The 14,816-nt window shown below is 35.5% G+C and overlaps 1 protein-coding gene across 1 annotated transcript in view; it reads left to right on the top strand.

The window, feature by feature from the left end:
* The window catches only part of LOC138700303 (carbohydrate sulfotransferase 11-like), a 105,754-nt gene that overhangs the window by 77,572 nt on the left and 13,366 nt on the right, over nucleotides 1-14,816 (top strand). The window contains exon 3 of the mRNA XM_069826830.1: nucleotides 10,155-10,303. Coding sequence (XP_069682931.1) covers nucleotides 10,155-10,303 — 149 coding nt within the window. The remainder of the gene's footprint in view (nucleotides 1-10,154; nucleotides 10,304-14,816) is intronic.

Below are 14,816 nucleotides of genomic sequence, written 5' to 3'. Positions count from 1 at the left end.
ATAACAGAATATAAATGATAACTTGAATATTATTTATATCGCTAAAGAACGATAGGAAAATACAAATAATAATTTTAATATTATTTATATCGCTAAATAACAATAACAGAATTCAAATGATAGCTTGAATATTATTTATAATGCTAAAGAACTATAATAGAATACAAATGATAACTTGAATATTATTTATATCACTAAAGAACGATACAGAATATAAATGGTAACTTGAATATTATTTATAACTCTAAAAAACTATAACAGAATATAAATGATAACTTTAATATTATTTATATCGCTAAAGAACGATAACAGAATATAAATAGCAACTTGAATATTATTTATATCGCTAAAGAACTATAACAGAATATAAATAATAAATGAATATTATTCATAACGCTAAAGAACTATAACATAATATAAATAATAACTTGAATATTATTTATTTCGCTAAAGAACGATAACAGAATATGAATGGCAACTTGAATATTATTTTTAACGCTAAAGAACGATAACAGAATATAAATGATAACTTGAATATTATTTATATCGCTAAAGAATGATAACAGAATATAAATAATAACTTGAATATTATTTATAACGCTAAATAACTATAACAGAATTTAAATGACAACTTGAATATTATTTACATCACTAAAGAATGATAACAGAATATAAATGATAACTTGAATATTAATTCTACCGCTAAATAACGATAACAAAATTCAAATGATAGCTTCAATATTATTTATAATGCTAAAGAATTTTAACAGAATATAAATGATTTGAATATTATTTATATCACTAAAGAACGATAACAGAATACAAATGGTAACTTGAATATTATTTATAACACTAAAGAACTATAACAGAATATAAATGATAACCTGAATATTATTTATTACACTAAAGAACTGTAACAATATAAATGATAACTTGAATATTATTTATTTCGCTAAAGAATGATGACAAAATAAAATGATAACTTGAATAAGGCACGAACTCGCAACCTTTGAAGCATTAAGCGAGCACTCTACCGTTACTCTACAAGACGCAGATATCGAATGGCTCCTTAGTTCCGAAACTGCTTGTACAACCGCGAGCATCGTGTAACATCACCGTGATCCGAAGTGGACTTAGAAAATATTCGCTGTTCACGAGTGCGGCTACTTTTTTTTTTTTTTTGACAGTTGTACGTATTCTTACGTGCTGCTCATAGTCATATCTATAGATGTTGCAGTTAACCTTGCGGGTTACAAACTCCAAATGCACTCTTTAATGATGATGATAACAATGGAAAAGAAGATAAAATACTCTATGTGGATGGAGAGGCAATAACGTTGGATTTTCAAGAGACAAATTCAAAATAAAACTTCGAAAATGTTTAGTGAAATTTGCAATGAGCAAAGACATTTTACGGGATGGCATTCTCGGATTACTCCTATTTTGTTGTCAGTTCACAATCTTGCATTCATTATCCATAAAAATAAAATAGTACATTATGCAACGAGCCTATAATGGTAGTAATTAAGACGCGAGTATGTTTGTTTATGAAGCGAGCGCGAGTTTCATAATTTTCATACGAGCGTCTTAATTACCATTATAGGCAAGTTTCATACGACTTTTTATGCTCGACCATATTTCTAACTTGAAATTATTCATAAGTATTCATGTTATGATTATGTAAGTGAGGAGCGGAACTGACATAAATTGTGAGATGTGGGCAGACGCGAAAGTATTGATTTTTTCCGAGGAACGAATGTGTCATTGACCTTGATATAATCTAGAGAATAACATCAACATTAATTTTGATATAACCTGGAAATTGATTTAGAACATAACATTCTGCGACAGTATTGGATTTCCAGCCTCCGTGACGTTTTCCTATAGTCCCGTTGCTCTAATTTCCGGTAGCCAATCGCGTTGCAGGTCGGCTACATTTAAACGTGTGCGTCCTGTGATTCGCTGATTCATTTCTTAAGGCTCGATAAATACTTAATATAATCGCCCGCCATTTTAGCTCTTTCGTTGGCGTTCGCAGAAAGCACACAGAGACGTTATTTGCCCCTCAATTATTTGCTGAATTACAGTGCGTTTGATTTATTATCATAGGAGCTACGACATGATAATGTTTAACGGTGTGGCAAATAGATTCCTCGTATGGTAGCTCGGCAACGTAAGAACAAAAATGGCGGACGATACTACCTACCTAGATTTTATAGAGCCTTCACTTTCTAAGACGTAAGCAAAGAGGCGGAGTCACGCCGGAAATAACAGCGTCGGGACTATAGTTGTCTTTCGATTGCATATCCGAGAATAATCGAAAACCTGAACTTTAATGAATAGGTGTACTTTAATGACATGCATTAAAGGACTGCTACCAGGTGTATAATTACTACATTTCGGGATGGTCGAGCATAAAATAATAAAGAGTATTACCTTTGTTTTATTCATATAAATCTAACACACACGCTCGACTATGATTCTCTGCAATGCATATCGCCTTACACAACTAATCTATTTTAAAAGATAAATAATACAACTGATTTTGATTCAAGGACGTTATAAAATTATATTTTCAAAATAATATCAATTTTATATTCAAACTCTCTTCCTCATAATAATACAGTCGAGCTAAATACTCCATCTTGTACCACATTTTGTGTCCTACTCTAGAAATCGTCCCGAGCCGTAAAGTATAGGAGATTTTACTGCCAGTAATCTTAAAAGTATTGCATTACATACGAATCAATAAGCATATATGGCCATATCTACAGCCTTGAAACGTCATGAATCATACATGACTCTGCTGCATCACATGAAACTCCCACGGAAAATTTACACTATGTTGTTCTTTGTATGTTTATGCAATATATCGACACGAATGTATCAACTAATAAATATGGCATTGTAAGGAATTTTTTTCCCTCTGCTTGTGGATTTTCCGACATCGCTTGCAAAGTCTCACTCAAAAGCATGGCCAACGTTTTCTTCATCTACCTGGATAATAAATGGGTGAAAGAATTTTATTTTTGTCCTTCAAATGTGTAGAAATTTGACCCGAACAAATGTAACTTTTCATTCTGCAAAGGAATTTTGTGCGAGATCGTGCGTATTTGCTTGGTTTCCGCACAAAACCAATCCACGGAAAGTCTAAAATTCCACATTCAGTATTCCCAACCTAACACACATAACAATTTCCCTCTTCTTACCTCTTAAGTGACATAGCCTATTGATTTTACTGCTTTAGGCTTTTAACATATTATTTTAGAGACGTTAAATATAGTAATAATTATAAATTGGAAACTTACTACTTGCACCTAAATTGCACTGTTAATTATTGTTTTTAAATATTTGAAAAAATTAAGAGTAAACTCTACAACTCCACTAAAGTTACTGCATTCGTGATGACACGTGCTTGGACAATGCCCCAAAGGCGAGCTGCTAATCAATGCTAGACATCATCGTGTACGACATGCTTTGGCGATATCGTTAAAAACTTTAAATTGGGAGATTCATGAGGAAGTACATTGTGTATCATCAGATGGTTCTTTTAGACGGGCAGACATTATTGCTATCAACGGACGCTTAAAACGGGCTCTTGTTCTTGACCCTACTATCCGTTTCGAAAGAAACCTAAATCAGGCCACCGAAGTTGATATCGAGAAGAAGTCCATATATGAACCTTGTCTGCCGTATCTTTCTCAAAAGTACAACGTCCCTCTTAAACAATGGTCCGTCATTGGTTTGCTGTTTGGCAGTAGAGGTTCTATTACAAAATTCATATGGAATTATCTTAAGGAACTTCACATTCCTTTTGATTATGTAATGTCTATTCTTATAAATATTATCAAGGATTCTCTTCAAATATTACATCATCTCTATTTCAATTAATCAACTTATATTTGCCTTCAACAATTAACTTTCTTTTTTCTTTAATGTATCACATCACATTATTGTACATGTTTATTGTATTCAGGACCCTTGTGGTCACTCAAAATTCTTTGAGCTGATGTCTATAATTTAGAAATTTATTTAAGGAAACCGTGAAAAAATCAACAAGATTCCAGACTACTCATAGACTGGGGGGGAAAAAAGACAGACGTATATCACGGCCTGCTGGAGTATAGTAAACACAGAAAACATTTTAAAGCAACAATGTTGAAGATAGTATTTTTGTTTTGCAAATTTGCCGTCATTGAACAGAAACAAAGATGGAGATTTCATTGCAACTAATTAGAAATTCCTCTTTCAGGTATGTAATAAACGATCTTCACACAAAATAATGTACGATACACGAGCGGTATGTTTTCTTTCAATTCTCGGAAATTAAAAAAAAGCTCAACTACGTTTCGCTTTTTCAAACTTTTCCTCGAAGATGAAAACTTCAACATACCGCTCTTGTAACGCATATTACTATTACAATATTACATTTGTTCGGATCAAATTTATGCATATTTAAGGGGTTAGGTACAGCTTACAGCAGTAAAATTTTGGAAATATTCAACATTTTTTTCCTCCATTACTGTATCTCTATGTACTATATGAAATTTAGTATTTGTAAAACACTGTCCTTATGCTATATGAAAAAAATATGTATATTTTTACGATTTAAAAACATTATTTACATTTATTTTTTCTAAATTCAATTCACTGGGCAGTGAAGAAGTGTTTCCCACATAATTCAAAAACTATCCAACATTCTATGATGAAATTTGTTATGTGTATTTATGCATGTTATATCTATAATATGATGCAAGATCACTTCTCTATCTTTAATATATTGTCTGATAAAAAATAAATTCATTTTAAAAATTGGGTAGATATCAGTGTTTCTTCTAACACAAAATTAAAAAAATATATTTATTAAAGAATGTAGTTGAAAGAGCATGATATTGTAAACATGAGTTTCAGCAATAAAATAAAAGAGAGAGAACATGAAAAAGTCCACACCTGTGGAGTAACGGTCAGCGCGTCTGGCCGCGAAACCAGGTGGCCCGGGTTCGAATCCCGGTCGGGGCAAGTTACCTGGTTGAGGTTTTTTCCGGGGTTTTCCCTTAACCCAATACGAGCAACTTTCGGTGCTGGACCCCGGATTCATTTCACCGGAATTATCACCTTTATTTCATTCAGACGCTAAATAACCTGAGATGTTGATACAGCGTCGTAAAATAACCCAATAAAATAAATAAATAAACATGAAAAAGTTAACAAGTTTATGAGTTATAAGGGAAACGCTTCATCACTGCACAGTAAACTACAACCATTTTGAATTAAAAAAGTATATATAAATATTTTTATCAACAGTAATCTCACCAGAGGTTTTGATTTTATCGATAAATCTGCGAGTGGAACACGAGCAGATTTATCTAGAGAAAATCAAAACTCGAGTGGGATTTAATTGACTATTACACGATTAGAAGAAAGTAGGCTATATAAAGATTAGAAGTAACAAAGTGTACAATAAAATATTAATTGGCTTACGAAAATACAACTGTCTTCAAACGTATTATTGTACCATCTCAATATTACGCTAGATGGCAGTAGTGTTTTATGATGTTGTTTTCTTGTTACCGGTATCAGTTGTGCCAACTATGGAATCATCATTGAACTCTGTGGCCTGTTACTAGTCAAGAAGGCTTTGTTGATTCAGTTTCATTTTTATTAAGACAGTTGCATTCCACTTCAATTATCCGAATCCCAGTAATCAACGTCACTTAATAGATGATTTTCAATAAATCTTAATATTAAACAATCTCTGATACGTGACTATCCATAATATCATATAGCAGAAGCTATAACATAACCTAACTAATATACACAAGTATTAGAAAAGTTTTATTTAACGACGATGACATAAAAAATAAACATGAATAATTTTAAAAGGAATAATTATTGAATGTACAATTTTCAAATTTGAATGTGGTTGGTGGTTCAATTGATGTTATATTGGACGTGTGCATAATAGAAGTGGAACTCGTTGATTTAGGCCTACATGGTGTATTCAACTTATTCAGGATTTCCGAATGAATAATTTTAAAAGGAATAATTATTGAATGTACAATTTTAAAATTTGAATGTGGTTGGTGGTTCAATTGATGTTATATTGGACGTGTGCGTAATAGAAGTGGAACTCGTTGATTTAGGCCTACATGGTGTATTCAACTTATTCAGGATTTCCGAATGGTGCTCTTCATTTATTTGTAAATCGGATTTCAGAAGATGCATAGGTATGATCAGTGAATTTGATTAATTCTTGTTCTTGAATGCCAATGCGAGTCATATTTGAAACTGCTGTGCATCGACTGGAGTGGTTTGTAATTATATATATAGGCCTATATATTTTTTTTGACGTCCAGACCAGCGCAGTTTCAAATGTTGGCAAACAAAGAAACAAATGCTAGGGACGCGATAAAATTAAACAAATGCTAGGGACACGATAAAATTAAACAAATGCTAGGGACGCGATAAAATTGTGCGATAAGCAGCCATGATTGGTTGAAATACGCCCTTTCGTACCGTTTTATTGGTCAAAAGTAGTATGACGTAGTAAGAGTGTAATAGTCGTAGAAATATTTTTTTCTTAAAGCAGGACATACCAATTTTCATTATTGTACAAGATACAGTAATGGAGGAAAAAAATGTTGAATATTTCCAAAAATTTTAACCCCTTAAAGGATAAAACTAAAATTCGGACAACACTAAAATTCTTTCAATCATTTATTATCATAATACACTGCTCTCTTAAAATTGACTGAGCATATTGGCAATTAAATCAATGGCTTTCACAAAACACTATATGAAATGCTTCATATGAAATAATTTTTATTTCGAAAGGAAAACAGAAACCGAGAAAATTGTATTAAACTTTTTTGTTTAAAAAATCTCAAAGAATAATCCTCTGAAATTAATGATATTAAGTTACGATACCGCTTCGGTTGAGAAGCTGTTCCACGCGCGTGAAATAGGGTAAAGGTTGGCAATATTGTGATACTAATAATATTATGATAGTTCTTTTTGAGAATTTTTTTACAATTTTAATGAGCGAGAGAAGGACCAGTTTTGTGCAGAAACTTGTTCACGAACATTCCCTTAATATGTTAACGCAAAAAACTGATCTTCCTCTCACTCAGTAAAATTGTAAAAACATTCTCAAAAGAACTATCATAATATTATTAGTAGGGGGCGGATGTTGATGACCTAAAAATCTACTTAAAATGCTAATTAAAATGCCCTTAAACTAATGGCAAAATAATACGATGAAAGAGTAATGGAACGGAGAAAAATTCTCTCCGGCACCGGGATTTGAACCCGGGTTTTCAGCTCTACGTGCTGATGCTTTATCCACTAAGCCACACCGGATACCCACCCCGGCGTCGGACAGAATCGTCTCAGTTTTAAGTTCCAACTCTTGGGTTCCCTCTAGTGGCCGCCCTCTGCACTACGTCATAGATGTCTATGAACGTAGGACCGAAGTCCACACATGTGCTGAGGTGCACTCGTTATGAGTGACTAGTTGGCCGGGATCCGACGGAATAAGCGCCGTCTTAAATCACGAAGTGATTTACGTATATCTTATATATTATTTTAATGTACCGAAGTACATATGATATTTCCATGCAGATATTCTGCGTCATCATACGATGAAAGAGTAATGCAACGTAGAGCTGAAAACCCGGGTTCAAATCCCGGTGCCGGAGAGAATTTTTCTCCGTTCCATTACTCTTTCATCGTATGATGACGCAGAATATCTGCATGGAAGTATCATATGTACTTCGGTACATTAAAATAATATATATAATGGAAAAATGACATGAAATTAAAAGAAAATGGCATTTAATTATTATTCACCGTACTCGCACCACAACTTCTTAAAAATTAATCACTTTGTTTCAATGACTGCTCTGCAAATCTCGGAGAGAAGAGGCAACTTCCTGGAATTTGGCTAAGATAAAGGAAAGATAATGCAACAAAATTAAGGTTTTAAGGAAAAACTATAGATTTTAATGAGAGTTTGCAACATGTTTCAATCAGGGGTGGTCGGTGAAAGCCGTCACTTAAACTAAGCTGTTTTCAAGCATTTTATATTACACGACTATACTGGGTGTTCATTTCAAAGTGTGTCATGACGTCACTGTTGTTGGGTCACCGATTTGAAGCGAGTTTCAGCTGATATGTTAGAGAAGTTGCCTATTATTTAAGGCGTTCTTCAATCTGAACTTGAGAACGTGTACGGTATAACTTGAACGTCGTAGCAACAGATGGCGGTCTGTACGGTCTGTGTGCTACCATAACCTCTTTCGAACTGTGTTTTGCGCCGGCAAGTCGTACGCAGGGTATTTGTTATCATCGGTTGCGTACGGTAACATTCCACAACACAAATCAAATGCTCCGTGTCCATGTTCACCGTCGAAGTTAATGTCAACAAATACGTAAGTAATCGTCTTAACCCTCTCCCCATATCCCGACAGTACGTATTTCCAAACAGTTCACATTCCTGCCACTACCGGCGTTACCGTACGTATCGGCACGTACTCTTCAGAATGGACGCCGTACTTGCTAGCCAACTTCTCTGCCTCTTAGATTATACACCTGAGCTGCGGAAGTGTAGGAAGATTGAATTCTCTAGGCTCATCAGCTAGCCACATGACGGCATGCAGCGAGCCATGACACATTTTGAACTGAACACCCAGTAGATGCAAGCTACTATAGGTATGCATGTTCTTTGCGTAACCTACGCCCCGAATGCAAATAATTACTTTATCTCTTACTGGTGATTTGGCACTCCAACCTACAAGCAATGTTAATAGTATACAAGTAACGACATCAGCACCTAAGTAAACAAAAGTTGATCGTGTTATACACAGTATAGGGGAGACTGTTGTACCTTTAGCATAGTGTACCTTTGAACATTTTTTGTTTTTTAATGTTTGCTGCTACCTAGAGGACTGAAAATGAAGTAGATTGTAGAGAAAGCCGCTAAGTAGCTCTGGTCGTAGTTTCAGTTTGATTTATTGCAAAGTGTGACTTCCGTGGACAAAAGAATTTTTCTAGTACCAAAAGTAAACATTTCGTTCATTGATGTATGTTTTCTAACACAAAACCAGATTGCATTTGTTAATATCTTTCAAGTACGATGTGTTCCATATCATCTGGTGAGTAATAACATATTTTAATTTCCATGATTTATTTGACTCTCTAGTTTTGGGAGCCATATTTGTTTAAACGTGCACCCGCTTGTACCTTTGAACACAAAACATCTTGTACCATGCAACATGTTCCAACTTACACGATACTATCGGTTTTTGTTTTTCTTTTATTTTAAGGTCATGTCACGAAGTAAGTCTGGAGTTAAGAGGCCCCCAATTGATACGGATGTCTTGAAGAAAGCTGTTGAAGCAGTTATTGCTTCTCCAGGAAATAAAATCTCAATCAAAGAAGCCTGCTGTGGTTTATGATTGCAAATACATTGTAAATATGATTGTCAGTTCTTACAGCTATATTCCCACCTATATTCCATGTGTTCCAACTTACAAGAGGATATGTTCCAAGGTACATGATCCTGTTGTACCTTTGAACACATTACATATCTCTTCATTTTATTTTTTCCATCCTTAACAGATCTGTAAAACAGGAAAGTACATACAGGAAGTTGTAAAGGAATCTTCAGTAATTATTTCAAGCATTTTTTCATTTAAAAAATTTCATTTCCCAAAATTAAAAAAAAAATAAAATGTGAAAAGTGTTTAAAGGTACAACAGTCTCCCCTACGACAGTCACTGATCAATGGTGGCAGAAAACAAGGGGAGATAGAAGAAATCGACGTAGCCTACAGCCACTTCGTCCGCTATAAATTTCATAGAACTGCTTGAAATCTAAATTTAGCTCTCTTTTGTGTTGAGTCTCGTACTGGCTGAGCAGAACCGAAGTGTGTTTTGCGAATTTATCTACATCATGCAAACCCTTATTAAGACATCTGGAAGGTAGGGAAGTCTATTTCGACAACGGAATTGCGGAGTATCCTCCGAACAAAAGTTCTCAGTATTTGCGTGACGAAAATATAAAGATTACGAATTGAAAAAGTTTAAGAGGACACTTTGCAATCTGACGAGATGCTTCATTTCCTGTACATGCGATGCGAAATTGTGCTGTTTTAGAGAGAAGCGGAGGCGGAGAACAGCAGACGACTACAACGGATCCAACAGGTGTGTCACCGCTACAACCTGGGGCTGTACAAGCACTCCGCGGAGCCGCCTAAGATGAAGCATCCGCCCACGCCTCAGTACAGCGTCTTCTACATTGACAGGTAGGATGAAGCGTGACGCAGGAGGTTCGTTCCAACAAGCGGTTCATGGATCAGTTCAAGTACGGTTCCTGTACCATCTTATGCGCATGCGCTAGTTGAGCATCTGCTATGGGATTGAAACTGGACTGGACGCTGTTGGAACGCTTTCGCGGATCGTTATGTACTAAATACAGAGATGCTATAACTGTGATCATCTTTGCTAAGAACGGGATGCTTATTATTATCGATTCGCAGCTAATTCTAATTGCAGAAAATATAATTTCGATCATTTTCTATAAAAATGATGACAAAAAATATGCAAGGCAAGAATTCCGCTAATTCAATGTCGTGTACTGGGGGACTTTCATCTAAAAATAGTTCTTTATAATTATTAATGTATGTACGTTATTTATTATACTTTTAATCAAAGCTGCATGTTGAAATTGTAATTAACTGTTTCAATACTCAAATAATTTCCATTCCCTTTTTTTTTTTTTTTTTGGCGAAAATTTATATTAAATCTCTAATTTTATTATTCGTCTGCACCAGGCTCCGCCAAGTCGACTCAAGATCGCGAGAGGGCGTACAGGCCTGCTCAGGGCTTCCACTGCGGGCAGTACACTTTTGCACGCTGCAATCTATCAGTGGTGGAACCTATCGAGGTCGCTTGAGGGCAGCGGGCACTGCATTTCGCACCAGGAATATTTATGTGCAAAAAACATGAACCTTAGCAATGTAATGGATGTCGTTGTGCGAACAATTAATTTCATAAGGTCTAAAGGACTTAATCACATGGAGTTCAGGGCACTACTTGATGAAATTAACAGTGAGTATGGGGATTTACTCTACCATACCTAGGTAAGGTGGTTAAGTCGAGGAAAAGTTCTGGAACGTTTTCTCGCACATAGGAATGAAATTGCCTTATTTAGGCTGTACATGGGAAACCTGTTAGAAGCCTTGAAAGATATATAAGAATAATGCAACAATTGTGCGAAGACTTCGAACGTAAATATCAGGAAATAGATAACTTGAACAACAATTTAAGATATTTGCAACACCTTTTTCAGTGAGTAGTCTCGATATTCCTGCTGAACTACAATTAGAAATACTTGATTTACAAAATGATATTGAGCTAAAGGATAAGTATCAAAACAGAAAAAGTATTAACCATTTCTATATTTTTTTTTCACGAGAAAGGTTTCCTAAACTGCACAATCTCGTTGCAAGAACGTTGTGCATGTTCGGGACAACCTACGTATGCGAAACACTATTTCCTTTAACGAAGTTTACAAAGTCACGTCACAGAAGCCAATTAAGTGATGAACACTGAAAGCATGTTTGCGATTGGATGATACTAAAACAATAGCTCCATGAATTGAAAAGCTGCTTACTTACAGAAAAATGCAAAAATCGCCGCGGATCTCTGATGTATAAGAAAAAGTACTATTATTAGAGATTTGAATAACAACGTTTGTACTGTTGTTTTATTTTGTTAATTGAACTGTATAGCAATGAGAAGAAGACAAACAGTGAAGAGTTTTATTTGGTAGTATGTTAATCTCTATAAAAGTGAATATTTTGTTTTGTTTCATTGTTGTGCAAACATGCAAAAAATTATTTCGTATATAGTTAGTTAACTGTACCAAATTGTGTAGAGTACCGTTTTCAGTATAGTGCAATTAACAGTAAAAGTGTGCTTCAATTAAAAGCTGAAATTAATTTACATTCTTATCACAAATTTGGTTCTCATACAAGTTGTTAGCTCCGCCACTGTCGAAGCAGCTACCCTTGCCCGCAGCCGTACGTCAGGGCTTGAGGGTTTGTACGTACGCACCAGAGAGTAGTCACTTGACGCTCCCTGGTCTGCACTGTCACTTTTCATATTAACCTCATTGATGTCAGCAGTCTATCATGTTTTTCTCCTGTATCCAGGAGACGTTTGTGAGCTTATGCGCATGCGCGTCTCTCGTATTCTTCCGTACGAGGTTCGTTCCAACAACAGTCAGGAACCGTCCGTAACCATCGTGAGCATGCGCAGTACAGAAAAAGCGTTCCAACACAATCCGAACCAGTCCTGAACCGGAAACATGTACTGCAGTCGGGCATTCCAACAAGCTTTTGACACGGGTTCGGAACGGTCAAAAATAGTCCGTGGATTGAGGCATGTACGGAAGAGTACGCAAGACGCGCATGCGCATAAGCTCACCAACGTCTCCTGGATACTGAAGACAGACATGATCGACTGTTCACATCATTGAGGTTAAAGATGAAAAGTGACAGTGCAGACGAATAATAAAACTAGAGATTTAATTTAAATTTTCGCCAAAAAGAAAGGGAATGCGAATTATTTGGGTATTGAAACAGTTAATTACAATTTCAACATGCAGCTTTGATTAAAAGTATAATAAATAACGTACATACATTAATAATTAAAAAAAGAACTATTTTTAGATGAGAGTCCTTCAGTACACGACGTTGAATTATCGGAATTCTTTCCTTCCATATTTTTGTCATATTTTCATAGAAAATGATCGAAATTCTATTTTCTGCAATTAGAATTAGCTGCGAAATGATAATAATAAGCATCCCGTTCTTAGCAAAGATGATCACAGTTATAGCATCTCTGGATTTAGTACGTAACGATCCGCGAAAGCGTTCCAACAGCGTCCAGTCCAGTTTCAATCCCATAGCAGATGCTCAACTAGCGCATGCACATAAGATGGTACAGGAACCGTACATGAACTGATCCATGAACCGCTTGTTGGAACGAACCTCATGCCTCAATCCGTGGACTATTTCTGACCGTTCCGAACCGGTGTCAAAAGCTTGTTGGAACGCCCGACTGCAGTACATGTTTACGGTTCAGGACTGGTTCGGATTGTGTTGCAACGCTTTTTCTGTACTGCGCATGCTCACGATGGTTACGGACGGTTCCTGACTGTTGTTGGAACGAACCTAGGAAGGCAAGTTGTCCACACTCAGCCCGTTCGTGCAGAGTTTGATAGGACCAGTTCCTTCCCACGCTTATGAATAGGGACCGGATTTTTATGTAATATCAAGGTGTGAAATATGTACATGGGCTATTCCATATGAAAATCGATCAGTAAAAAATCTCGCATTTTTTAATACTCCAATTTTTTCCCCTATTTATACAAGGTGCTGAGGAGAGTGCATTTTCAAAAATATACTATCGAAAGTCAAACGGTTTTCATACTATTGAGCGACTAATTTAGCGTATTTTATAAAAACAAACCTCTTTCAGCGCTCAGAACTCTGGAACCGTTTACTGCAGAATATTGAACGGGAGCTCATTTTGAAGCTGACATTTAGTAGGTTATGATAAGAAGTAATACTTATTTTTATTGTATACAGAGAGACAGATAATCTGATTTTACTTACTTTAGGCTTTTTGCCCATTTGTAAAAATGTAAAAAAAATATTGAGAAAAAACCTTGCATTATTAAGAGGGATTCGGCATTGTTTGCTTAGTGGCTCGGCAATAAGTTTCGAGGGTATTAAATAGATTATTTTCACACGCCTAGACTTTAACGGCTCAGTACCCCAAGCACTGGCCGAGAGCTGAATATAAGTGAGCATTGGACGTCATTTTACTACTGTGTTTATGAAAACTTGTGATAAAGCTAGCCCAGCCATGACTGCTAGACGACACATCACGTGTTTGTCTCCTGGCCCTGCTTGTCTCGACTACCTACAGTCAGCTGGTTAGTTCACGCGCGTACTATTTATTTCTTTATTTGATATTTTCAATACTTTCTTATCAACGGTGCACTAGTAAAAAATATGTGTTTATTTGTACTTTCAATACGGAATCTAACCATATATTTTTAAAAAGTTTTTTCGTGGGCAAAGGCGTCTTAATGAAGAAAAATCTAAATTTCTCCATTTCCATAAAAAGTAAGAAAAACTGTTTACATGTCAATATAAACTTTAATTTCTCAGCATCAAAATAAACCATGATTTTGATCATTGGGTGAAAGGGTTTCGGAGCCACAACAGTTTAAAGTTGCTAATTTTATGAAAATACGATAAATTTAAATATTTTTCATTTAAACACTATGAAGTTCTGATGCCTCAAACTTTGCACAAAGCATTGTATCACAGTTGTCAACGGACAGAAAAAGTTTCATTGTATTTAAAAATTGCAAGGTCAATTTTCTCTATATTTCGGTCGATTTGAGTTGGAATAGCCCACATATTTATGTAAGAAAAATAACTGAATATGTACCTAAATATGTAAAATCATGAAAATATTTAATATTTCAGGTATAGGATAGGTAAGACTCTCCAGTTGTGATTTCATAGACCACCCGACTTTTTTACCGCACACTTGACACATTACTATTTTTCCACCTGTACTGAAAGCTTCGTCCATCGCAATCCATGATTTTATTTTTGTCGTTAGGGCTGAAGATGCAGGGGCCGTCACCCTAGGTGGCACAGGCAGTATAGCGTTGGCCTTCTGTGCCCGAGATTGCGGTTCGATCCCGGCCCAGGTCGTTGGCATTTAAGTGTG

The sequence above is a fragment of the Periplaneta americana genome, chromosome 5 (genome assembly GCF_040183065.1).
Source record: "Periplaneta americana isolate PAMFEO1 chromosome 5, P.americana_PAMFEO1_priV1, whole genome shotgun sequence".
Classification (NCBI taxonomy): domain Eukaryota; kingdom Metazoa; phylum Arthropoda; class Insecta; order Blattodea; family Blattidae; genus Periplaneta; species Periplaneta americana.
The sequence above is the reverse complement of the archived record's forward strand: the minus strand, read 5'-3'. Positions and strand labels throughout refer to the sequence as shown.